The 23,366-nt window shown below is 38.2% G+C and overlaps 2 protein-coding genes across 3 annotated transcripts; both read left to right on the top strand.

Moving 5' to 3' along the window:
- The first annotated feature begins 1,515 nt into the window (after positions 1–1,515).
- On the top strand, positions 1,516–6,029 carry LOC104920826 (gamma-glutamyl hydrolase). Its single transcript, XM_010733202.3, has 9 exons — positions 1,516–1,727; positions 1,818–1,932; positions 2,314–2,364; positions 2,482–2,566; positions 3,132–3,270; positions 3,561–3,667; positions 4,155–4,248; positions 4,354–4,491; positions 5,746–6,029. The coding sequence occupies exons 1-9, from the start codon at positions 1,541–1,543 to the stop codon at positions 5,862–5,864; spliced, it is 1,035 nt and encodes a 344-aa protein (XP_010731504.2). The 5' UTR covers positions 1,516–1,540; the 3' UTR covers positions 5,865–6,029.
- A 1,516-nt stretch (positions 6,030–7,545) lies between these two features.
- Positions 7,546–23,218, top strand: rnf122 (ring finger protein 122). 2 transcript variants are annotated; one of them, XM_027278265.1, is made up of 6 exons: positions 7,546–8,063; positions 13,655–13,811; positions 20,003–20,048; positions 20,141–20,182; positions 20,325–20,404; positions 21,527–23,218. In XM_027278265.1, exons 1-6 carry the CDS (start codon positions 8,039–8,041, stop codon positions 21,639–21,641), a joined length of 465 nt encoding a protein of 154 aa, XP_027134066.1. In that variant the 5' UTR covers positions 7,546–8,038; the 3' UTR covers positions 21,642–23,218. The 2 variants fall into 2 exon arrangements, with proteins under 2 accessions (XP_027134066.1, XP_027134065.1); XM_027278264.1 differs by having other exon boundaries at positions 7,547–8,063; positions 20,322–20,404.
- The last annotated feature ends 148 nt before the right edge of the window (positions 23,219–23,366 follow it).

Raw genomic sequence — 23,366 nt, 5'->3', positions numbered from 1 at the left:
TCATCAGTAAAGTCACATTTTAACCATTTCTGTACAGCCCTGTCACCTCCAAGTGCCCATAAAGAACACAGCAAACTTACATCATAGCTTTATTATAGGCAGCGACACACAGGGGTTAAAAAAAATCATTATTATTCCCAAACCTAACTCACATGGAATTAAAAGAGGGTTTTGAAAGAAGTCTGTTTCCCACTTGGCCCAGTTGGTAATCCAGCCTTGGTCTCAAGGCTTGCAGTGATTTTGTACTTTGTAAAAAAAAGAAAAAAGAGAAAAAAGAAGTTGAATGGTTGAAATGTTTCACAATCACAACAGTAACTGGTATGGTGTGAAGGTTTTTATCCACCAGTTGTGCGGAAGCGCAAGGTCCTTGTGCTGTTCTGCATGGTCATTTATCATCGCTCCCACAAGGACACACTTTAGTGTTAAATCACACTTGGTAATGCACATTTCTGCTGATTTAGGTCTGCTGATGCATCTTGGTGTCATTTTTAAAAAATAGAAACATACCACACCACTGCAGCATTTTACTACCAAATATCAGCATTTGACAAATGGACTTGTGACTTTCTGGATCTGATGGAGCAACAATATACATTTCATAGTATCAAGTTTCTTTCTTTCTCTCACTAAATAGACCTATGTTGTAGGTGAAAACACACAGGATTAAATGGATACTTTGCTTAGTTAATAATGGGATGTGATTAAGACAAAGGGTATAATTAAAACCTTGAATCCTTGGATTTCCCAAGTCATTTCATTAGACTTTATCCCCATTTGCTGCTTGAATTGCATACTTTCCCCCTTCATAAAACCATAAATAATATTAGCTCAAGGTCTGGACTGAACTAGGACTAGTTTTTCAACCACACATCACACTCTGCGGAGGAATTTTGCTCATTTGTCTCCATGTGTTACCCAATATGTGTGGAAACTTGCCTATTACAGAAACTGCACTCATTTCAGCATTATTTTAGAAGGTGTTGCATCAGTGAGAGGGCCAGATTTAGTGAAAAATGTCTACACAGCATTACTGGTAAAAGATCTATTAGTTAATTTATTAAAATAGACAGAAACCAGTGAAGTAACCATGAAGTTGTTGTTTTTTTTCTCAGGAGAATCTGAAAGAAAGTTTGGCTTCAGTTCTCAGAGTCTGTTCACGCCTCTGCAATAAGCTGCCTACCTTTCAGATCCTAAAAATAGAAAGCCTACTTAAAATTTCAGACAAAAACCTGTTTGACAGCACCTTAAAACCGAAAGCTGCTGTCTTAAATGATCTCAAGTCATTTCTGTGAACTTCATTGCAGAACCCTCATCTGACCCATTAAACTGCATCATTTCCCACACCACAAAAATGATAAGAATTTTACCAAAAAGTCCGTGCTGTCAGCAGAATATTTATGTGTACATCAGCAGTCAACTGGTTTGACCAGCATGTGCAGTTGTGGAGTAATCACATGTAAACCTGGATATTCCTCACTTCCCTGTACTGATTATATCCTCTTCGAACTTGACATATATAAGTCTGCTGCAGCTCGTTTTCATGAATCGACACTCTGACAGCTCAAAAAGCCTTGTTCGGTTTCTTGTATTAAATAATTTAGGTAAAAACATGTCCGGCACAGGATTTTTAGTATATGCCTGTTTGTTTTTTGCTGGCTGCTTCTGTTGCAGCAATGCTATGCCAACTAAACTCAACCAGGACGCTGTGAACAACAGACCTGTGATCGGTAAGTGAAGTGTCCTGCTGCTGCTGGCTTCAAAACAGATTTAAAGAGAAGTTTAGGTGTATTCACAGCTGCTGTGTTTTTGTCCCACAGGTGTTTTGACTCAGATAGTTGTAGACGATGTTATGAAACCATTTGGGAGGACCTACATACCAGCCTCCTATGTGAAATACATCGAGTCTGGGGGCAGCAGAGTGATGCCTATCAGGTGAGTTAAGTCCCCTAATGTTTATAACAGTTAAAGATAGAGCATATCATATATTTAACTGGAGCTTTTTGGTATATGATCTGTTAATTTCAACAAGCAGGTAAGCATTTAATGGAAGATAATTCTACCTATTAAACATTAAAATCTGCAGAATAACTAAACAGTATATACAGAGCATGTTGGAACTATAACTGATATTAGTTGGAAGTTAACCTGTGATTTGATCTAATATTTACTTCACTGTTAATATTTGCTGCTTTTGTGCAAAAAGAAGAAGTTGACTTACAGGTTTCCCATGTGAGATCTGTGCTTTCGTGCTGTCTAAATAAAATGAAATAAAACAGTGAGGAAGCATTGCTTGTTTCGTTTTGCGTCCCACAGACTGACTCTAACTACATCTGAATATGAAAACATCTTCAGGCAGATAAATGGGTGAGTTTTATCACTATAAATGTCTCAGATTACATTTATATCTTTAACAGATACATCATGTTTTTGTCAGTCCTCACTCAATCTGTCACTGCTCCTATCTGTGTGATGTCTGTGTAGACTGCTTTTAATCGGGGGAGCTGTAGATTTGGAGGCATCAGACTTTGCCAGGGTGGCGAAGATATTTTATACACTTGCTCGGACGGTTTGTACAGAAGAACATTATTTTCACTGTTTCTCCCTCAAGGGCTGTAACTGTTCATCTCTCTTTTTCTCTTTCTGCATGTCTAACTATATAACTATCTATGCATCTTCTTTATTCTTATGTCCTTTTTCTGTTTATTATCTGTCTTTTAAACCTTTCAGGTAGGCAGAAACCACTGTGAATTTACTGAATCATTGTGCTGAAGCACTGTCATTGCACCTATTCTGGGAATTTTCATTCTCTAAGACAATTTTTGACCTCACAACATTTCAGAGTGAACAAGGAAACTTTTAACTCAGCTATATTTAAATGATTGCTACTGCCATACTTACTTTGCATAGTTTGCAATCTTTTTAAAATCAATTTTTCACCCATCAGTAAATGAAAACTCTGAAAGCAATAAAGCTTTGCACTGAGGACTAACATATGAATTTTTTTTAATTAATAATAATATTAAAGTTTAACTTTTAACCTGCATAAAATGTAAATGCAGAAGAAGTCTTTTGTGTGGTTTTATTGTTTCAATCACAAAAAAGTCAAACCTCTGATTCTGTGTGTGTTCCAGGCTAACGATGCCGGGGACCACTTCCCCATTTGGGGTACATGCATGGGCATGCAGTTACTGACTGTACTGGTGGCCGGAGAAAATCTGCTGACAAACACCACAGCTGAGAACATAGCCTTGCCCCTCAACCTGACCCCAGGTTGCAGTCTATTGTATTATTGTCTTTATATGTTGTTTTCTTTTTAGTTAGTACAGCCTTGATACATTACATTACATTTGAATTAAGGCAGATATATGGAAAACTTTATGTGTTGAATTGTGCCACTTGGTGTCAGTAAAAGCAAGTTACAAGAAATGAAAAATCTTATTTCTACATTTTCATCTTGTAAGAATGTAATTGTCTGATGAATTCATGCATCTTTTTAGTTTGTTTGTTCTTTTATTCCAGTATGTAAAGTTTATTTACCCTTTCCCTTCAAATCCCTGCAGAGGCTGCCACCAGTAAGATGTTTAAAAGTTTTCCCAATGACCTTATGAAGGCTTTGACCCAAGAACCTCTGACTGGCAACTTTCACCACTATGGACTTACAGTAAAGGTACAGCTAATCTTTCTGGTTACCGGCGTCACTGTACAGTACTGTATGTTTCACTTCTCCTCTGAGTTTTGTCTTGTTATTGTTCTGAAAAGTATCAACATCAAGAATGTGTATTTCAGGGTTTCTGTTACACAGGACTCAAACTTTAACTCTGCAGGACCACAATAAAAAACAATCAAAGAGCTGCATAAACTGTACGGTTAATCAAGAGTGGATTACTTCCCCAGGGCTCCAAGAACTCAGACACACAAAACAGTGTGGCAGTTGGTTTGTGCTAATTTGATTAATTAAGTCATTGAATCTTACATGACGCATATACCTAAATTAATTTGTGTTTAATCAAATTACCACCCACCAAACCTTGTGTCATTGAATATACTACCACAAGGAGATTGTACACAGTGTACAGAAAGATACATATCTAATCTGTTCATACACTTGAGATACATGAAAGATCCTTGAGAAAAGATTTTAAATGTTCTTACAGACCTTCCAGGAAAATCAGAATCTGCAGAGTTTCTTCTCCGCCCTGTCGACAAACATCGCTGAGAACAGAGTCCACTTTGTCTCAACCATAGAAGGTTACAAGATTATTTTTATATTAATGTGATTAACCTACTCATTGCTCTGTAGCAGAGTTGAAATAATAACAACATCTACCTATTTATATTCATTTATTTTGCCAGGTAGGAGATATCCCTTTTATGGAACACAGTGGCACCCAGAGGTGAATCGTTTTCAGTGGGACAGGAAGCTGAACTTTCCTCACTCCCCTCATGCTGTTCAGTTATCTTCTCTGCTGGCCGAGTTTTTTTCCAATGAAGGTAAGACAACAATCACATATATGAACAGATATAATAAATAATAATCAAAATTATTATTAAAATTGTTGATTGTTTCACATTAGCATGTGGAAGTATCTTGATATTTTTTACACTGGATTAGCCACAAATGGTCACACACACCTGCTTACTTTATGATCAGTTTCATAATCTATACAGATATTATATATAACTGAAGATTTTATCCATAATGGCCAACAGTAGCCTTGGCAAGACATGTTTGTAACCAAGCTGATATTTTAGATAAATGTAGACATGTTATACATTACCTAATGAACTCAGATAGGCTAGTGCGAACTGATGTGGGTCAGTATATATGTATTTTTATATATATGTGTGTGTGTGTGTGTGTGTGTGTGTGTGTGTGTGTGTGTGTGTGTGTGTGTGTGTGTGTGTAAACTGACCTACATCTATACTATCATATACCATCATGGTTTCCTGGGCATACATCCAGGAGTCCACCATGTCCGTAGTACCTGGAAAGTCTTATTACTGACAGGTATTTACAGGAACAAATGCCAATCCAGGTATTAGTCTGTTGAACAAAATGATTAAATGAAATTGAAATTATATTAGTTTATATTGGTTACTTTCTACAGACTTTGTTCCTTTGTCAGTATTTTTTACATGGATGTTTCAGTAAAGTAAAGAAAAAACCTGCACTGTTACAGGTTGATGATATACGGTGAGATGTTTTGTCTGCCATTTATGTCGAGGCAGCTATCCTTTTAATACATATCTCTGGTGGAATAAGACTATTGTGGGCAAATCAATGGGCAGGACTGCTATATGGGAATACAATATTTTTATATAATTAATTTAGGTATAATTGTGATGCAGTACCTTTAATTGTCAGGTCAGATGTTGGATATTTATTTCACTGGATTAACCAGACACAAATGTATAGTTATTGTATCCATAAAGAGTTTCTCACTTGATTATCCACCATGTCATGACTTCATTCAGTTCAGAGAGATCTTAATTCAGCCACTAGAGACAAAGAGAGGAGATTAACATGAATAATTCTGGGTTTAGAAAAGCAGACCAATAATGAAAAGATACTTTTGGTAAAATCACATTATAATTCAATCCAGTTATGCTCAAAATAAAACAAGTATTACATTTAACACTTCTGTTCAACCCAGTTTCCCCATGGAGACGATTCATCTGTTATACTCTATTCTCTTGTATTCTATTCTCTTGTAATCACACATATCTCACTTCTGCTTTGTTTAGGAAGGAAAAGTTTACATCAGTTTGACAGTCCTGAGGAAGAGGACTCATCACTGATTTATAACTACACGCCTGTCTATGCTGCAAACTTCACAGGATATGAACAGATCTACTTTTTCTGAGTGTCTCACAGCTATGCTGTTCAACTAAAAGTTTGATTACAGCCACTTGATAATTTTTTTATCACACTGAGGAGACGTTTGCACCAGTGCACCAGTTGCTTAATCAAGTCTTGTATATGCTTTTTTTTTTTTTTTGCTATTAAAGTGCTCGTATGTATAAACAAACTCTCTTTTTTGTCATTTTAGAGATTACAGCCTTTGTAGTAGAACATCTGGATGGATCTTTAAAGAAAAGGAAGTGTGTGGGTGTGTTTTTTTAGACGGGTTGTTTTGCTCGTGCAGTACCCATTGAGTACAGTAGAGGTCCTGTTCATTGTATTTTTTCTGGGTATTTAGAGATTTCAATAACCTCAAGGGAATTTACGTTCACCAACTGAAGACCAACATTTGGTGGATAAACTTTACAGGCCACTAACAGATGATTTTTCATATTCACTCTTTTTAAATGTGACTACATATAGGCCAATAAAGAGATAATGGATGTGACCAAACTATTTCAATATACTACACTGTCATGATATTGTATGATTTGACTCAACGCGGGAAGCCCCACCCTGCACAGACATGGAAAGGACTGATAGATCGATAGCTCAAAGGTCATATGATTGTGTGATAGAGATTGAAAATTGTTGATCAAACACACCATATCACACCATAAGAATGATCCTTCAGTCTGAAAATTCCCCACCAGAGTTTTAACCCTGGCAGCATGGAGACGGATCTGAAACAGCATTCAAACCTTCGCTGTGAGAAATGAAATGTACAGCAAATGTAACTGAACAGCAACTGCCCTTTACCCCAGTCCCTCATGGGGTCCAAAGACCACCAGAGTGACTGGGAACCCATGACTTGTTGTGGGGCAATTAGTTTGTGGTCATTTGCATGTGAAAGTTCACACTAAAGGAATAAATGTAATGCATTTGCCAGAAAAAGATAGAAAGTTGACTTTGAGTTATGATTATTAGTTTTTACTTACTATACTTTAATTACATTAGTTTAGTTGCATAGACCTACATTGAATAGTGCTTCATAAATGGGCTTCAACTAATAATTAATTACATTATTAAATTGCTGGCTCATTTTAGTCAGCATGAAAATGAATATTAATCAGTGCGTTCTTCCATGCATTGTCTATTATGTTGAATAATCTATACATATAATATAATGGCTGTAAGCAACTAGAGGAAACAAGCTTTTGGGTTGATTATCTCGTTATCTCAAGATAAGAGAGGTTACTTTTCTGAAATAACGAAATAATTAACTCTCAATGTCGAAATAACAGCAAGTAAGACTGCTCTCGGCTTTTATATAAATAACATAATGAGAGAATTATGAAAAACGGTGATCATGATTTCAGAGAATAAGATAATGTCTGATGCTTTGACTAACAGTCCAAAACCCCCAAATATTCTGTGTTTTACCACTTAATAATAATAATTATGCTTAGAAATAATCATTTTCAGAACAGATGCTGATTACTTTTCTGTTAATTGACTTATTAATTAACTGATTAATTGAATGATTAATTCATATTAAGTGTGTAAGGGGGACCCTAGATCCAGGACATGGACTCATGACCCTTGTAGTTTTGCAATCTCGTCATTGACTGTGTCAGTCATTAATGAGCCTTTAACGCGCACATGAATCATAAATAAACGAGGGGGGGGGGGGATGGAAGAAAACACGGACGAGCCGTCACAACACACGCCGACTTGGGCGACCTGACGATTGGCCTCGCCGGACGTCAGTAGCGTCAGCGGGGGCGGGAGAGAAGGAAAATCGAGCCAGTGCTCTAGTTTTTCCCCCTCTCAAGCAGATGCTGCCGCTGGGTCAGTGTTATGCCGTCTATTAATAATAACAGAGTCGAAACAGCCTCATCGAGGAGAAGAAAGACATCCACATCACCGATCCTCCTTTCTTTCAGTCTACAGGAATCAGCCAACGCGCAAATAATGTGACACAACTTTCGACAGACGCCTTTTTTTTTTTTAAATCAATCTTATTATTCGCCTTTATTGCTGAGCTATTGTGTCGTTCACCTCTCACGCTTGCTGGCACACAGTCCCTGGCTCTGTTTGTGCACTTTATTGCGGTCATCCATCTGCTCGGGCGGCTGCGGCTTGTTGGTAAACACGAATCGGATCCCGCCGGCAAGGACTCCCTCTGGTGCATTGATGCACCCGTTTCAGTGGTGTAACGGTGAGCAGTCATTTTTATATATTGGCGAGGCCTTTGTCATATAATGTGCAATACAGCCTGTTATTTCAGCTAGCTCTGGTTGTCAAGCGGGACTGGAGAAGACTGTGATGTCACAGTGTGACAGTGTTTTCTAAAGGGAGACATCTGGTACTAAAGAAAAAACACAAAATCCTTCCATAAAGACTTTTTGTGCCTTAACAGAGACTTTAAAGTGTCCACTTTATTTTAAACCTGCATATTTAACATGTATAACGTTTCATATGTGGTGTATAACACACTATAAGTGTTTATTAATGCAGGCCTATTTGTCAACAACTACACCCTCCTCCTGTGAGCCATAAGTGGATGTTGAAAGACAGTTGTAAATAATATGAAGTATGTCATCATAGGAGAAGTTATCATTGCTGACGAACACATAAAAATGTCCTTATATCTGCTTACAACTCTGCAACGATCAGTCAAGGAATCCATTGACAGATTGATAATCAGCAATTATTTTTCAGTCATTTTAGTCTTAAAATTCCTCGCTCCAGCTTTTCAGATGTAATGATTTGAATCTTTTCTTTGTTATTTATGACAGCAAGCTGAATATTTTTTATATTTTAATCTACTTGAATACATTACCTTGTACTGTGGAAAGTTACAGCAAGGTATTTCCACCATTTTCAGACATTTTATAGACTGTATTAACTAGTATGAACTGGTAATGAAGAAAAATACTTAGTAACTGGCCTATACATTATGGTGTGTCATAAACTATTTGTTAAATGTTTTGTACTGCTTATGAACACTAAATACACATTTATTTATTGTATTTTAAGTTACATACAGTGACTATTTAATATTTAAATTATATTCCGTAAAGGACTTCTGTGAAGAACATGTCAAATAGTGATTATCTGAATGATTATCACTTTGTTTATTGATTGGTAGAATAATAGATAGCCTAATCAATGAACTCCTTTATTCCCATCTAAATTAACTCCAATTGAGAGCCACACAAGGCCAGTCATTGTGCTCTCTATGTAACATTGTGCCTCTCTGGGTACTCCTGTTTTCAGTGACTGACTCTAACTGCAGTCTTTCACTTAAACACTTCTCGGCCTTGAACAATTATCTCCAAAAGCCAAAAAGTCTGAGCAACTTCTCTGTCTTTTTTTTTTTTTTTTTTTTTTTTGAACTGCTGTTTACGTCTGGATGTGCATATCTCATGTTGAAACTTAATGAATCCCTTCATTGCAGTGAAATGATGTGTGTCAGTGCTTCATTGTCATGGTGAGACCCGGTGAAGATGATGGATTAGCGGTCTCTTTCCTCTGACTTCGCCTGTTTTAAGTGCAGCAGCTACAGCAGCCTCCTTGGCGGACTGTTGGTGGTGTTCAGACAAGAACAATTACTCCCTTTGTGCCTCTCAACTCCCCTGCTATTCATAGGGGAAATAGTACAACACACACACATACACGGTATCAAAGAGTGACATTCTGCTGGAAAATTGAAGCAGTATCAGGCAGCCACGGCTCAGCGTCAGCACTTGTGTGTCAGCATATCTGTGATCATGCCTGTTTGTTCCTGTGTTTATGCGTGACACATGTAGTGCTTTCATGCGTGTGATGGGGAGTTTTGGACCCAACCTACTTTCTACTTGAAAACCAGCAGCAGTCATGCAGGCCAGCTTGAGTCTTTCCCCCCACATGAACTGTTGAATATTTGATGGGAAGTTCTGTCTTTAGTGCAAGCAGCAGCAGCGGCATCAGAAGCAGCTTTGTGTGAAGACAGTGTATATAGGACAAAAGCCCACCAGGCATCTCGTAGGAGCTGTCAAGGAAGCTGCCATAGTCGTGGTATTTTACAGCTCTATCAAATCACGTAGGGACATTCCTACCTTTTTGAACAACAACACGAGAATCTGTCTGACAGCTGAAACTCAATACGATTGAGCCAGAATCTCTGCTGTCGTCAAAATGAGAACTTTTGCTAACTGGCGCTCACCCTCTTTTCTGCATCTGCTACTCTTGGTGCCATGGCAACGGGGCGCCTCCTGAGTGTGCCAATATATAGGTCAGTGGTCATGTAGGGCTCCACCCAAAGCAAAATACCACATATAGCTGTCTGCTTTCCATGCATACAAAGATGGAGGATGAAGACGTGAGTGCCCATCCGCATGGACAGTCGCGACACTGTAATCACACACAAAGACGTAAATACAAATGACCCAGATTTGGATTGTGTGTTTGCAGCAGCTTCACAGGTGATTTGTGCCATTAGCTGTGCAGTGACATGAATCCAGAAACATATAGTCCCCCCCCACCCCACCCCTTAACCCCCACCATCTTTGTGTGTGTCTCTTTGTCTGCTGATGATCTTTGTGAAACAGATTGTTTGTGGATAGATGGACAGATGATGGAGAATATTAGGTCTCTTTGTTTGCATGGTCACATCTTCATCCACGTGTCCAGCTACGCTTGTGGACACAGAAGTGATTTACTCAGTGATAGTCTGGGAACATGGAGGATCTAATGTCTTGACAATTGGTCATGACACGTGTTGTTTTTTAAAGCTGATTCTGGTGAGTTTGGGGGTTTTCTGACACAAATTCACCTACTTCATAGGGAACACTGTATGGGGAAGGTAAAAAAATCCCTTCCAAAAGTAAAAGTACAGAAGTATTGTCAGCAAACTGTACTTTCATTCTATAGTTTGTCCACCAGAGAATAGTGACAAGTTTACTTTTCTACTGTAAAATGTCGTGCCTAGGACGCTCTTTCATGTCTCAAGATTAATCTCAGGGGTCAGGAAAGCAGAAACTGTCCTGTAACACAAATTTGTATTCATATTTTTGGACATTTCTCTGACCTGTGCATTTTGGTGGCATCTGTGACGTCCCTCATGAGTTTCTGAAAAGACGTGAAGCTCAAAGTGTGGTGGCTCTGTCTGTCACTGTCTCTGTAGTCCTACCTCCACCAGCTCCCCACTAATCCAAAAATGGACAAAGACATGGAGCTGAGGTGGACTTAATAAAGCCTGGTAGCTCAAAAAAAAACAAAAAACACCTGTACATTTGTCAGTCAATCAAAAGTGGCCACACACTTAATCATGCATAACTTTAAGCCTTAATATTGTTTGAAAAGGTGAGTCATATAAAAAATTAAAAGGTATTTAGTACTCTTCACTATGGTTACGGTTATGGTTCACTGGAGTCTAGAAAAGGTAAGGGAGCCAAGTGTGTAAGTGAAATTTGGTGTGTTCTGTTTAAATACTCTAATAGTTTAGTATTTGTAAAATCGTGACTATGGCCCTGCACATGTCCTTCGATCTGTTTGTGTTTAGTTTACACTCATGTTGACAGTGTTGATCAAGGATCAGGCAAACGTCAGGGTAATGATTGCCTCTCACTGAGAGGAGTCATTTAGTGGTGGATCTTGAATGTGTAGCCATCGATGAGCCTTGATAAATGGAGCAACACTGCCATTCAGAGAGAGTGGAACTAAGAGGTGGGAATTATTGATCCTCTCATACTGCAATTTCCACTGTGACGTTGGAGAAATGTCAGATAGAAATGTCAACTTGTCACTTTGGCTGCAGGAGTGACTAGAAATACCAGGATCGATAAAAAAAACTGTGGGCCAAGAAAACAATACTTATCACAGGGATATGAAACTGGTAAAGGTCTTTATTCATCTCTCCATCGTATGTGTGTTCATCCATCCATTCATTCATTACTTTGTTCATCCATCCCTTCATTAATCCATACATCCATCTGTCTGTACATCCATACATGTGTTTGTTCATCTACCATCTATCCTTCTGTCTGTCTGTCCCTCCAGTTGTCTATTTGTCAATCTATCTGTCTGTCCACCTTTCCTTTTTATGCATCAATCCATTCATTTGTCCATCCATCTCCATTTGTCTGTTCATCCAACCATTCATTGATCCTTTCTTCAGTCTGTCTGTCTGTCTGTCTGTCTGTCTGTCTGTCTGTCTGTCTGTCTGTCTGTCTGTCTGTCTGTCATCCATCCATCCATCCTTTCACCTGTCCATCCAGTTGACCTTCAGTTTGTCTGTCTGTCCATCAATATGTTTATTTTCTTAAATTCTTGAATACAGGGCTAGAGTCTGTCTCAGCATGCACTGAGCAAGAGTTTCACAGTGGACGTTTTGCCAGTCTATCTTAGGATTAGTAGACAGAATTCACGCCTACAGGCAGTCCACCTGACCTGCATGTCTTTTTTGGACTGTAGGGGGAGAGACAGATGAAGTTTACACAATAAGGACTGGCTAAATTTGTTTCTGGCAAAGCCCTTACAATTTCATAAAGTACAGATTGTTTCTGCTATGAGAGAAGTTGTTGCTGTGTGGCTTTGAATGTCAAGAGTCAGGAGCTCTCTCTCTCTCATGATTAAACAATACACAAGCTGATTTCACTGATTACCACCTTGTCTCTGGGTGCCGTCGTGCTAATCAGAGAAATCAGCTGTTGTAGGGTTTGATCAAAATGAAGAATTGCAGACTGTCTTCTGCCCTCTGTGGCACATGGCCTCCTGTTCCTGTTCTTATGTGGAGAGGTTCGTAATCAACAGAATGCGATGAGTCCTGTGTTAGCTCAGATTCACTATCACTCACTGGGTTAGTGTGACCCCGATCTCACAATGCCCCCTCTCACATGCAGATACTGACTTCTCATTACTCATACAGACACACAAAACACAAGTGTGCTCTCTCTGTATCTCTTTGTCTGTGTCTGTCTGATCTACAATTGTTTCTCTGAGGTAGAGAGTTCTTCCTTATTTATGTGTACACGATGAATAACATGTTGAACACACCCCATCAAATACTGTAAAGTGCACACATACTGCAACTTCTCCAGTGTCATTACACATTTGTTCCTCAATTCTCACCATCCCCCACCTCTCTATCTCTGACCTTGACTGCAGACAACAGTGATAATCTATTGCATGGTAAAACAAACAGACACAGGAGTGTAGTGTCAAAGCAAGACGGATGAGACAAAGGCGGGTACCACTAATGGGAAAACCATCTGTTTGCATTAGAGCACAAGCTTTCCCTAAAAGCTCAGGACATGGAAACATTAGAAAACATTATTTTAGAGTCATCTGTAGTAACATAATCCATGGCTTGCTGTTATTTTCTCGTCTGTCCACTTTAACGCTTTCAAACTGCACTGACCTGTTATCAGACAAAGGACTGCTGATCTGTGTTGAAGTATACAGCACAACCATGTTGCCTGGATACCACATTAAGAGCGTTTTACATGTTTAAGTACAACACTGAAAAAGGCCTTCATTTACCATTACAGAAAAGTGCAGTGGCCGTCTTTCACTACCTCTTTCTTTGTGTCTGTATGTGTGTGAATGTGATTAGAGGCAGACCGCTACACGTCTGACCCCTCGCTTCCCACGAATGGTAGAGTATAAAGAAATATGTGTACAGTTGCATTCTTTCTTCTTTTTTTTTGCATTCAGGCTTTCATTTTATGATTTTTCTGGCATTGGACTGAACGCCTTTAGTCTCCACGTTTAGCTATGCTCTTCCTGTGAATGTGTTATTAAGTCTTTTCTCTGTCTTTGTTTTAGGGTGCTTCTGTGGTCTTGGACTGGTTTACTCCAACAAGTCGTGCACCATGCCGCCCATCACCTTCCAGGACCTGCCTCTCAACATCTACATGGTCATCTTTGGGACAGGCATCTTTGTCTTCATCCTGAGCCTCATCTTCTGCTGTTACTTTATCAGGTGAGGCGGAGACAGAAAAATGTAAATAGAAACACCCAAATATCAAGAAGGCAACATACTTAGGTCAGACCTTGATTTATTCTCATTGGGACTCATCCTCCATAAATGGTCATTCATCTAATAGTTGAGATAATTCAGTCTGGGCCAAAGTGGTAGACCAAGCAACTACCATCACTAAAACTCCACATGAGGAGATTGTGTGTGTTTGCAGGCGAGAAACACACTGAGGGTGGGAAGGAGGTAGGGAAAAAAAAGAGGAACAAGCTGACCTCTCCCACTGTTGACTGTGAACTCCCTGATGAGCTGAGGGGACGTGAAGGACAGGATATGAGGCAACAGGAAGCAGCCCATCACAATGTGTGAGGACAGCAGTGAGGAAAACTGTAGAGAAACTCTGCTCAGAATAAACACGGCCTGAATAGCACACAGTGGGAGTACACAAAGACATCACACATGAACGTCTGCAGTGTACAACACCTCATATGGAAACAAGTCAACACCTGCAGTAGGGCTTGTTTGTTTTTCGAGTTCTCTTTTGGTGACTGAGCATCTGTATTTGGCAAATTAGCTGACATCTCGGAATGTAGCGTGCAATTTTCAGTGTTGGATGCCTTTGATATCAAAATGTCAAAGATTTAAAAAACTCCTGTTGTCTGGAAACATACAAAGAAGAGAGAGATGAGCCTGGAAAACATAAAGCACACAATATAAGTTGCCAACAGTGATAGGTAGGTATGAATCACGTTTTGCGCATTTCCCCCCTTTATAGGTCATTCTTTTCTATAATTAGATATAAATTAATTTAAGCAGCAGCACCAAATGAAATAGACGATGATCCCAACAGCCTGATCAATTTATTTCTGCCATTCAAACATAAAAAACAAAGCCGGTTTAACGTTAATTCAGCAGTTGATGAAATAAAATTTGACCATAAGGTCAATTTAGTAGATGTTCTGAAACTTTAAATCATTAAAAATGATAAAAGATTTGTAGATATTCCCAGCAGGAGTCAATGGAGACCAAAAACAGAGCTAAAAGAGGGCGGATATTGGACTTCTGGATGTGTAAATAAGTAACTAACTGCTAACAAGTTCACGATATCAACTACAAAGGTCAGTGCTGTGTTTACTGTCCCAAGTGGTCAAAAAAAGAGATTATTGTAGTTTTAAATTTTATTTATTTTCAGCAAAAAATGAACAAAGGATAGTCTGACCATGTCCATTCAGTAGCTTTTGATCATATCACACCAGTTCACATGTCTGCTGAGTGATTCATTCACTCCTTATTCATATTGACTCAAAAAACCACAAACTTCGTGCTGTTAAGATCATGTCACATGATGAAAAGTCTCTGGGGGGGGAAAAAAACATTAACATGAGAACAGGGCAAACATGTGATGATGATGATGATCATGTGTTATGTCTGAGAGCTACTGAACATCTAATAAACATTGTAATGAGATATTTTCAATAAAGACATTTTGAGAGAGAATGAATTCTGCCCAATATTAAATGCGTAAACGTTGATTGTGTTTTCATGTGGAGATCAGTTATTTGTAGAAACAAGGGAAGTCCTGTTTAATATCTTGGTCAAATGCTTCAAAAGACAGAGAAAGAGAGAGGCAATGTTTTAGAGTGTTTTTACATTTCTGAGCTATATTTACATTGTAGTTATTACCCGGAGAGAAAAAAAAACCTTCCATAAATTTAAGTTACTTAGTATCAAATCACATCTTTTTATTTAGTTTTGTTTAATCAAAACCCACGTTGTAGTAGAGGTCAGGGTCTTTTCTGTGATCTTGAATGTTTTTTTTGGCCTAGGCTCGCCTCTAAATTGACCATCAACTCTTTGAGAAAAGCTTGTATCCTTCCTGTTTCTTCTAAAAACCTATGAATCATAACCAGTGAGTCACTTCCTTTTGGCCCCATTAAGATGCTGAAGGTAGTCTTGGGTAGGAGTGTGATTGTGAATTCATTTATAGACCGGGTGATTCATCAGATGAATACTGAGCGATGAATGCCATTCGCTGTTGGGGGCAGGTTTCCAATTATCCCTCTCACTCAGGCTTTCTCTAAATTCTGTGTGTCAGGGAGTTTGTGATGTTGGACTAAAAAATTGCATACTGTCTCAATTTGTCTGTGTGACATTTCCTCCTTTAATTATACAAATTATTTATATATATATATTTAATCTGGGGAAGATTTGCTGAGCACACGCAACCCCTTCAGTTCAGTCATATTCAGAATGTTTTTATAGTTTTACAAAGAGAGGGTGTACACAGCTGTACCTGCAATGTACAAGAGTGCAAAATCACAAGGTTGCCAAAAGCACACACTAAAAATATCATATCTTTAGTTTTACCTCAACCTGCCCGAACGGCAGCGTGGTCTTATTTTCAGGTGTTGTACAGCAGCTACAGTACTCAGAGAAGTATTATGAGAACCACAAGTTGCAGGGGAAAGCTGAAGGTGTTTTAAACCCGACAATATAATGACTGAGAGCAGAGATATTAAAACCACCGGAGCTGCTTTCCCTGAATAAATTCTGACTCATTTAATTTCCCGACAGTGATCCTTGAGACTGGACTTGTCAAATCCCCTGAGGGTTCAAACACTACAGGTGAAAGCAAGAGAGTTTAGTTTAACACAGTTGTTCATTAGCTGACAGGAAACAGGGGTGGTTTGTGTGCTCAGTCAAAGTGCTTATAATTAGAGGTGCTTTCTTAAATCCCCTGCAGTATCATAAAGCTGTATAGCAGACAGGAAATAAAGAGACAATAGTGTAGTCACCGTCTTATCAGCAGAGAGACATTGGTTAAGTCAGGTACATCTTTTGTCTCCTTAACCCTGAATGAGTTCACCTGGAAACTCGAGATGTTCAAAATAATAATAAATGTGACTGCAAAGATCATTGTCTGGAGGCTGGAGTGTATCACTGCAATTATTATAGTGTTTTACCTTATTAAAGTATAACCGATAAATAACTTGATTTAAAAAACAAACAAACAGTCTCTAGCTCCTACTCTTTGATTGTCAGTATATAATAAAAAATATGGTAATAGTCAAATTATTCCATGTCAGGTCAGATCAAAATCAAAAGATGATTCAGGTATTTTCAATGATTATATGGGAACAGCTGTTTCTCCAAATTTACTTTTGTTTACACATCAAGAAAGTTATTCTACATGCTGAACTGTAAAAGGCTACTATAGAGCTAGAAATAAATAGAGCCTTCTAAAGAGAAATGTTGACTGCTTTCCCAAAGTTTTATTAATTAATACTTTTTTACACATTTAATTCACAACATAAAACACAATGCATAATAAAAAAGACAAAACAAAGCCAGTAAATAAAAATAATAATAATATTTTTACATTGTTTACACATGAGGGGCTGGTCCACTATGGCTTTGATTATATTTTTAAACTTCTGAGCTATTTTTACATTGTAATTATTACCCAGAGCAAAAGAAAACATTGCATAAATTTAGTACTTAGTTTTTGATTTATCAAAACCCACCATGTAGTAGAGGTCAGGGATTTTTCTGTAAATGTTTTGGTTGGCCTGGGCTTGCCACTAAATTGACCATCAACTCTCTCAGAAAAGTTTTAATTAAGTTATTGAAGTTTGAAACTACAATTAGACAATTAAAACAAATATCTCCTGTCTGCTGGAGCATGTATAACTAAAACAAAACCTCTTAAGACTGATTGTATTCTTGATTCAGTTAAATGCCAGAAAATAGTGAGAAATACATCTCAATTTCCTAGACCTAGAGTTGACAACATCCAACCAACAGTCTAAATCCTAAAGATATTCAGAATAGATTCATTTAAATTAAGGAGAAGCAGCAAATCCTCACATTTGAGTAGCTGGAACTTGCTAAAGTGTTTGCTTATGAAATGATTTAAACAATGTATCAATCATCAACACTGTATGTACAGAAGTTGCTGATTAATTCTGTCAGTTAATAAACTAGTTGTTCGTGCTCTAATATGTTGTATGGTCTTTACTGCGCCAAACACACAAACATGATTATGAAAGGCTTATTTAGTGCCATATTTAGAAGGCATGGCATTAACATTGTAAAATATGATATCTGAGATGCAGAAATATTAATATGTAGCTGTTAACCACTGACTACCAACAACTGAAATGATCTAGTTCGTGATTCCAAACCTTTTTTCTAAAAGTCTTAAGACCATGTTTTGAGGTCTTAAGTTTATATCTTAAATAATAATCTAACTTTTAAAATTAAGTTTAATTTCCACAGAAGATGAATGAAATGTCGAGATACAGGTCAACTGTACATTTTAAAAAAGGTTTCTTACACCACTTAAAATCAAGAAGGCCTTGTGGCCCCCTAGGAATCCTTGGCATCTCCTGGTGAGTGTCAGGATCCCCGGGCTGGGAACCACTGAGCTGGTACTTGATGTACTACAATACAGAATACAGTCTGTAAGAACACAAAGTATTTATGTGAAGAAAAGCACTGGTTTGGTTGATCATTGTATTATTCACACCTGTTGAGTTCATTGTTACTTCATACAATAAAACTGGTGAATAGAAGCCCTATGAAGATTTTCTATTTTTGCTCAGCGGGCACAATAGCTGAACTAGAACACCTAAATCTCCGTCATGCCCCCCTTTCACCCACTTCACATCATTCTCCAGGCATGGGAAACCTCAACACAAGTATAACGTGTATCCTCACATTGTTCTACATGGAAGATTGTTAGCGGCAATCAGCGCAAACAATAAACCGAGTGACAAAGACAACGAATAACTGTCATTTCCTTACTTTCAGCAGGAACTTACAGATATATTTCTGCTTTTTTTTTTTTTTTTTTTTTTTAAGGAGAAGGATCAGATCACAAATAAACATTCACCTTTTATTTCAGCTGCTCTCACTGCATTTAGTTTCAGGCTCAAATCACAGACAGTGATAGACATTTGAGACTATGTTTAGTCGTGTAAAAACAGGAGGCCAAAAATAACCGCCTGAACAGACACAGCTCGCCAAGTGATAAAGATCTGCTCTCCATTGTTGGTTTTGTGGGCGTTGCAGGGATTCAAAGAGGCAACATGCTCATTAGTTGTGTTTGTGTGTGTGTTAACATTTGCGTGTAGTTACATGATTACTTGCGAACAATGCGTGTGTGTATGTGTGTATGTTTGTGCTTGCAGGGGAACGTGTATTTGTCTGTGGATGTATGGCCACTGTAGCTTTTTGAAAAGACAGTTAATTATCAAAACTCACCCTGCAATTACACAGCTTCTGTTACACACAGTCCCATAATTTCACCACACAAACTTAAATCTTAGCCTGAATACAATGACCTGCTGCTGAACTCAGCTTAGAACAAAATACGGCCGCCTTTGTCTCTTAATAAACAAGTAGAAAGCAACTAATACATTTACCCATATGTGCTATGCTGCTTGCATGTCAATGCATCAGTAATACAGATAATAATAACGTAGTAATATAATATATACTAATATAACACACCATTCTGGATGATGCTTTAAATAGATGTTAAAGATGATATTTCTGTACCTTTACTTAAAGCAGGACGAAGCAGCAACTCTGCAGTTTCCTTTAGTGCTTTAGTGTCTTTCAGCTGATTGTTTAGCTGTCTGGTCCACAACTTCACCATTCCTCATTCACTTCCACAGCTCTCATCAGCATCAGTGCTTTAGGCAGCTTGTTTTAGTAAACTAAAGTTCCTTTACTGAAGTGACACCACAATGTAAAAATACAAGTAGTCCTGTATTTATGTTTTTAGTCCAAAAGTATTATTAGAAAAATGTGTTTGAAATATCAAAAGTAAAGTACTCAAAATGCAAAACTTATTGAATCATTTTACTGTTTTCTTTCATTAGACAAGGTGATTGTAATGCTAGGTCACATATTTTCTAAGGTGATCACATGTCACTAGTAACTACAGCCATCAAATAAATGCAGTGGGGTAAAAAGTACAGTACTGTATTTCCCTGTGAATAAGTGGAGTACCATGTACCATGAAACTGAAATACTCAAGTAAAGTACCATAAAACTGTACTTGAATAAATGCGCTTAGTTATATTTCACCACTGTTTTAAGTAAAGCTTTGAATGCGGTATTTTGAAATTCTACTTTACTTCAGTAAATAGTATAGTTATTTATTAATGAGTTTATCTGTTCATCCACAGCAAACTACGACACCAAGCCCAGAGTGAGCGGTTTGGATATAGAGAGGTAAAACTGAGGTTCATATTTAGTACTCTTTAAGGTCTCAATCAAAAACATCTCTGTTTACCATATTTTGTTTTTGTTTCTTACCCCTACAGGTGGTTTTAAAAGGAGATCCAAAAAAGCTGAGTCTTCATGGGGTAAGGATGTGATTTCCATGTGCAGTCACGCAGCTTTAAACTTATATATTGCAACAAAAAAAAAGAAAAGAAATGATGCATGATAATATCGTGAAATGACTCTGTCTTGTCTGTCACCCACACACACACACACACACAGCAGACGTGTGCTGTGTGTCTAGAGGACTTCAAAGTGAAAGACGAGCTGGGAGTGTTGCCATGCCAACATGCTTTCCACAGGAAGTGAGTACAGGAGAGCACAGTGGAGTCTTTCTTTATTCTTGTTACCACTTTGCAACCGCCCGGGCTTGTTAAAAATGAAAATGGTCACGTTTGATCTGAAGTTCAGTGATTGGGAATTACACAGAAGTATCAGTTGAGTATTCCTGACTGCAGCGTGGCGCTGCAGGAATTCTTGTTCAACAGCACTGACATTCATTCACTCCTGCTTCTTTGTATTCAGGCTAAAGGGAGGCATAGTCAGGGCAAAAGCGTATCCCGGCATGCACTGGAGAGCAGATAGTTCTAAGATCTTGTAGGGGAAGCACGTCCGTACATTGATATTGTCTAAAAAAGGTGGCATGCCCATTCCTCGCAGTCATCTTGAACATAAGGAGGACAACAGGAAGCGATATGTGAGGAGATTAGCGGTTGGGCCCCATCATGTTAACCCATAATACCAGCAGATACTCTCCCTGAACACTCTGGAGGTGGTAGGTTGTGCCATAGCAGCTCTGAAAGACAGAATGACAGAATTGCAGAAAGCGTGGGCAGGAAAATCATTGGTCTAATGTATTGACTTCAAAATTGTAAATGTAGGGACTGACAGTGCGGGAAAGCTGAGATATTGGAGAAAATTAGAGCAGAAAAAAGTAGAATAAAGGAATAACTTTTCCTCTTTTTTTGTACTTGTACGTTAGTTTATGCTCAGGTTTACTTAATTTTTAGAGGCAAATAATGTACACTTTATTCAACTATATTTTTTTCATAGTTAAGTGAGTATTAAGTATTAAGTATTTTGAAAATTAACATTTCCATACAAAACATATGATCAGCTTATGAGATATAATACATTGTCATAACAGAATACCCTATGAGGTAAATTAGCTTCAAGCCAACCAGCTAAAAACACCAAAATGCTGCTTACTCACTGAACACTCTTACTTATGATACTTTAAACACATTTTGCTGCTAATACTTTACTTAAATAAAATCATGAAAGCAGGACTTTGACTCATAACACAGTATTTTAGAGTGTAAGTAAAAGTAAATAAAAGATCTCTTCTTCCACATTCATGAATTATAAGTGTTTGTTTTGATCAGTAAAACCTTTTATGTCACTCCTGTCTGTGTTCTTTTTCACAGGTGTCTGGTGAAGTGGTTGGAGGTGCGCTGTGTCTGCCCCATGTGCAACAAACCCATAGCTGGTCCTCCTGAGCAGCATCACAGCATAGGGACTCTGCTGGATGAACTGGTGTAACCTCTGAACCCCTGCCAGCCTGGGGTGGGACATCGGCACCCGGCCATACCAGCTGGTATAAGTTAGCGACCAACAGGAAGAGGAACAGTTGTTGGGGTAACCTAGTTACCACCTGGAGAAAGACTATGAAGGATGCTGTTGCCTAGCAACCATCTCAGAGATGGCAACACGACACCTTATAGTGTCTGAGAGATTATCTCCAGCCACCCACACATCACTCCACCACTCTTCTTTCACCCGCTCCATCACATCTTCTCGTGTTGCCTCGAGTGAGGTTAATAGCACCACTGAAGTGGAGGGGACACAGTTGCATTTTTCAGTGATGTGAACAAGTGAGCGTTGAAGGATGACAGTAGGAGGCACTAACCCCCTCTGAGCATGTGTATGTTATGGCAGTCACTGATATAAGATAATGTCACTATTGGCTGAGGTTATTGAAATTCTAGGAAATCTTTCAGACAAAGCCATGTTGTTAAGTTATGTGGCTAACAATACAATAAATTCCTAGTGTTTATATAAAATGAACAGGTAGAACAAGGGTTTAATAAAAATGTCTGCAGCACTAGAAACAAAGACCAGAAGAGATTTAATAATACAGTGGCAAAGACATCGACAGGGTTGATTAAAACTGCCTTCAAGGAAATTAAAAACTTTTTTAGGATTTTAAATTGAAGTCACACTGGCTTAAAAAAGTGATTGAAAAAGGGAGATTCATGCCTCATCAGTAGGACCTAAATTATTCATGTTACATAGAAGAAACAGCTCAAGTTGTAGTCCAAGTGTAGCAGATTAATCAGTGTTTTTACTGATACTGATACTGATACTGATGTGTAAAATCCATATTGGTGCCCACCTCTACATTGATATGTATGTTCATGCTCCAGTTGTTTTATTGTTCATACATGTTTTTATTGTGTTTATATAGATGGGAGGAACTGACACCTCCTGTCTCTCGTTGTAACTGTTTGGTTCTTTGTTAAAATGTTGAAGATTTTTTTAGACATTGCACTTTGAATTCACAAAAAAAAAACAAAAGAAAAAGTTAAATTGAGGTTTGGATGATGCAGCACAGCCTCGTTTTCAGGTGTGGTGAATCTTTTATAAAAGAGATGCTGCTTCAGTGAAGATAAAGGAAGAAGACCCTCTGTGTTCTTTTGTGAATCCATTTGGGAAACGACTTATTCTCACTTTCATACACAGTGTTTTTGTGGCATTGCTGGTGATTCTGTTTTACATTCCTCGTCGTAGGGGTTCCTTTCGTATGTGTGTGTGTGTGTGTGATTTACAGTGATTCAGAAAGCAAAACACTGCCTAAATTGAGCACAAAACTCACAAAGCACATTGTCCAGATACAGAAGGCACCTGCACTGTAATTAAAAAGCCAAACACACAGGTGAGGCTGTTGAAGCCACACAAGTCTGTGTGCCATGTAAAGATAAAAAATGTATATCCTGTTGCGTTTTCAACACGTGAGAAAGAGAAATGTTCACTCTGATTCTGGCCACATTCCACATTTTTTAATCTTACAGATGTAAATAACTTGAAACAATAATAAATACAATTGTCTGTTTTGCTCAGCTTCTCTTGTTTATTACTTGATTGTCATGTAGCTGGCGCCATCACCAGGTGAAATAAGGGATGGAAATTATATTCTATCTAGATCGCTGATTCACAGTCTTTTTGTCTTGTGACCTTTTAAAGCCAAACAATGTCCACTCATACCCA

This window comes from Larimichthys crocea, chromosome III, assembly GCF_000972845.2.
Source record: "Larimichthys crocea isolate SSNF chromosome III, L_crocea_2.0, whole genome shotgun sequence".
Classification (NCBI taxonomy): domain Eukaryota; kingdom Metazoa; phylum Chordata; class Actinopteri; family Sciaenidae; genus Larimichthys; species Larimichthys crocea.
This window is presented reverse-complemented; position numbering and strand designations above follow the sequence as displayed.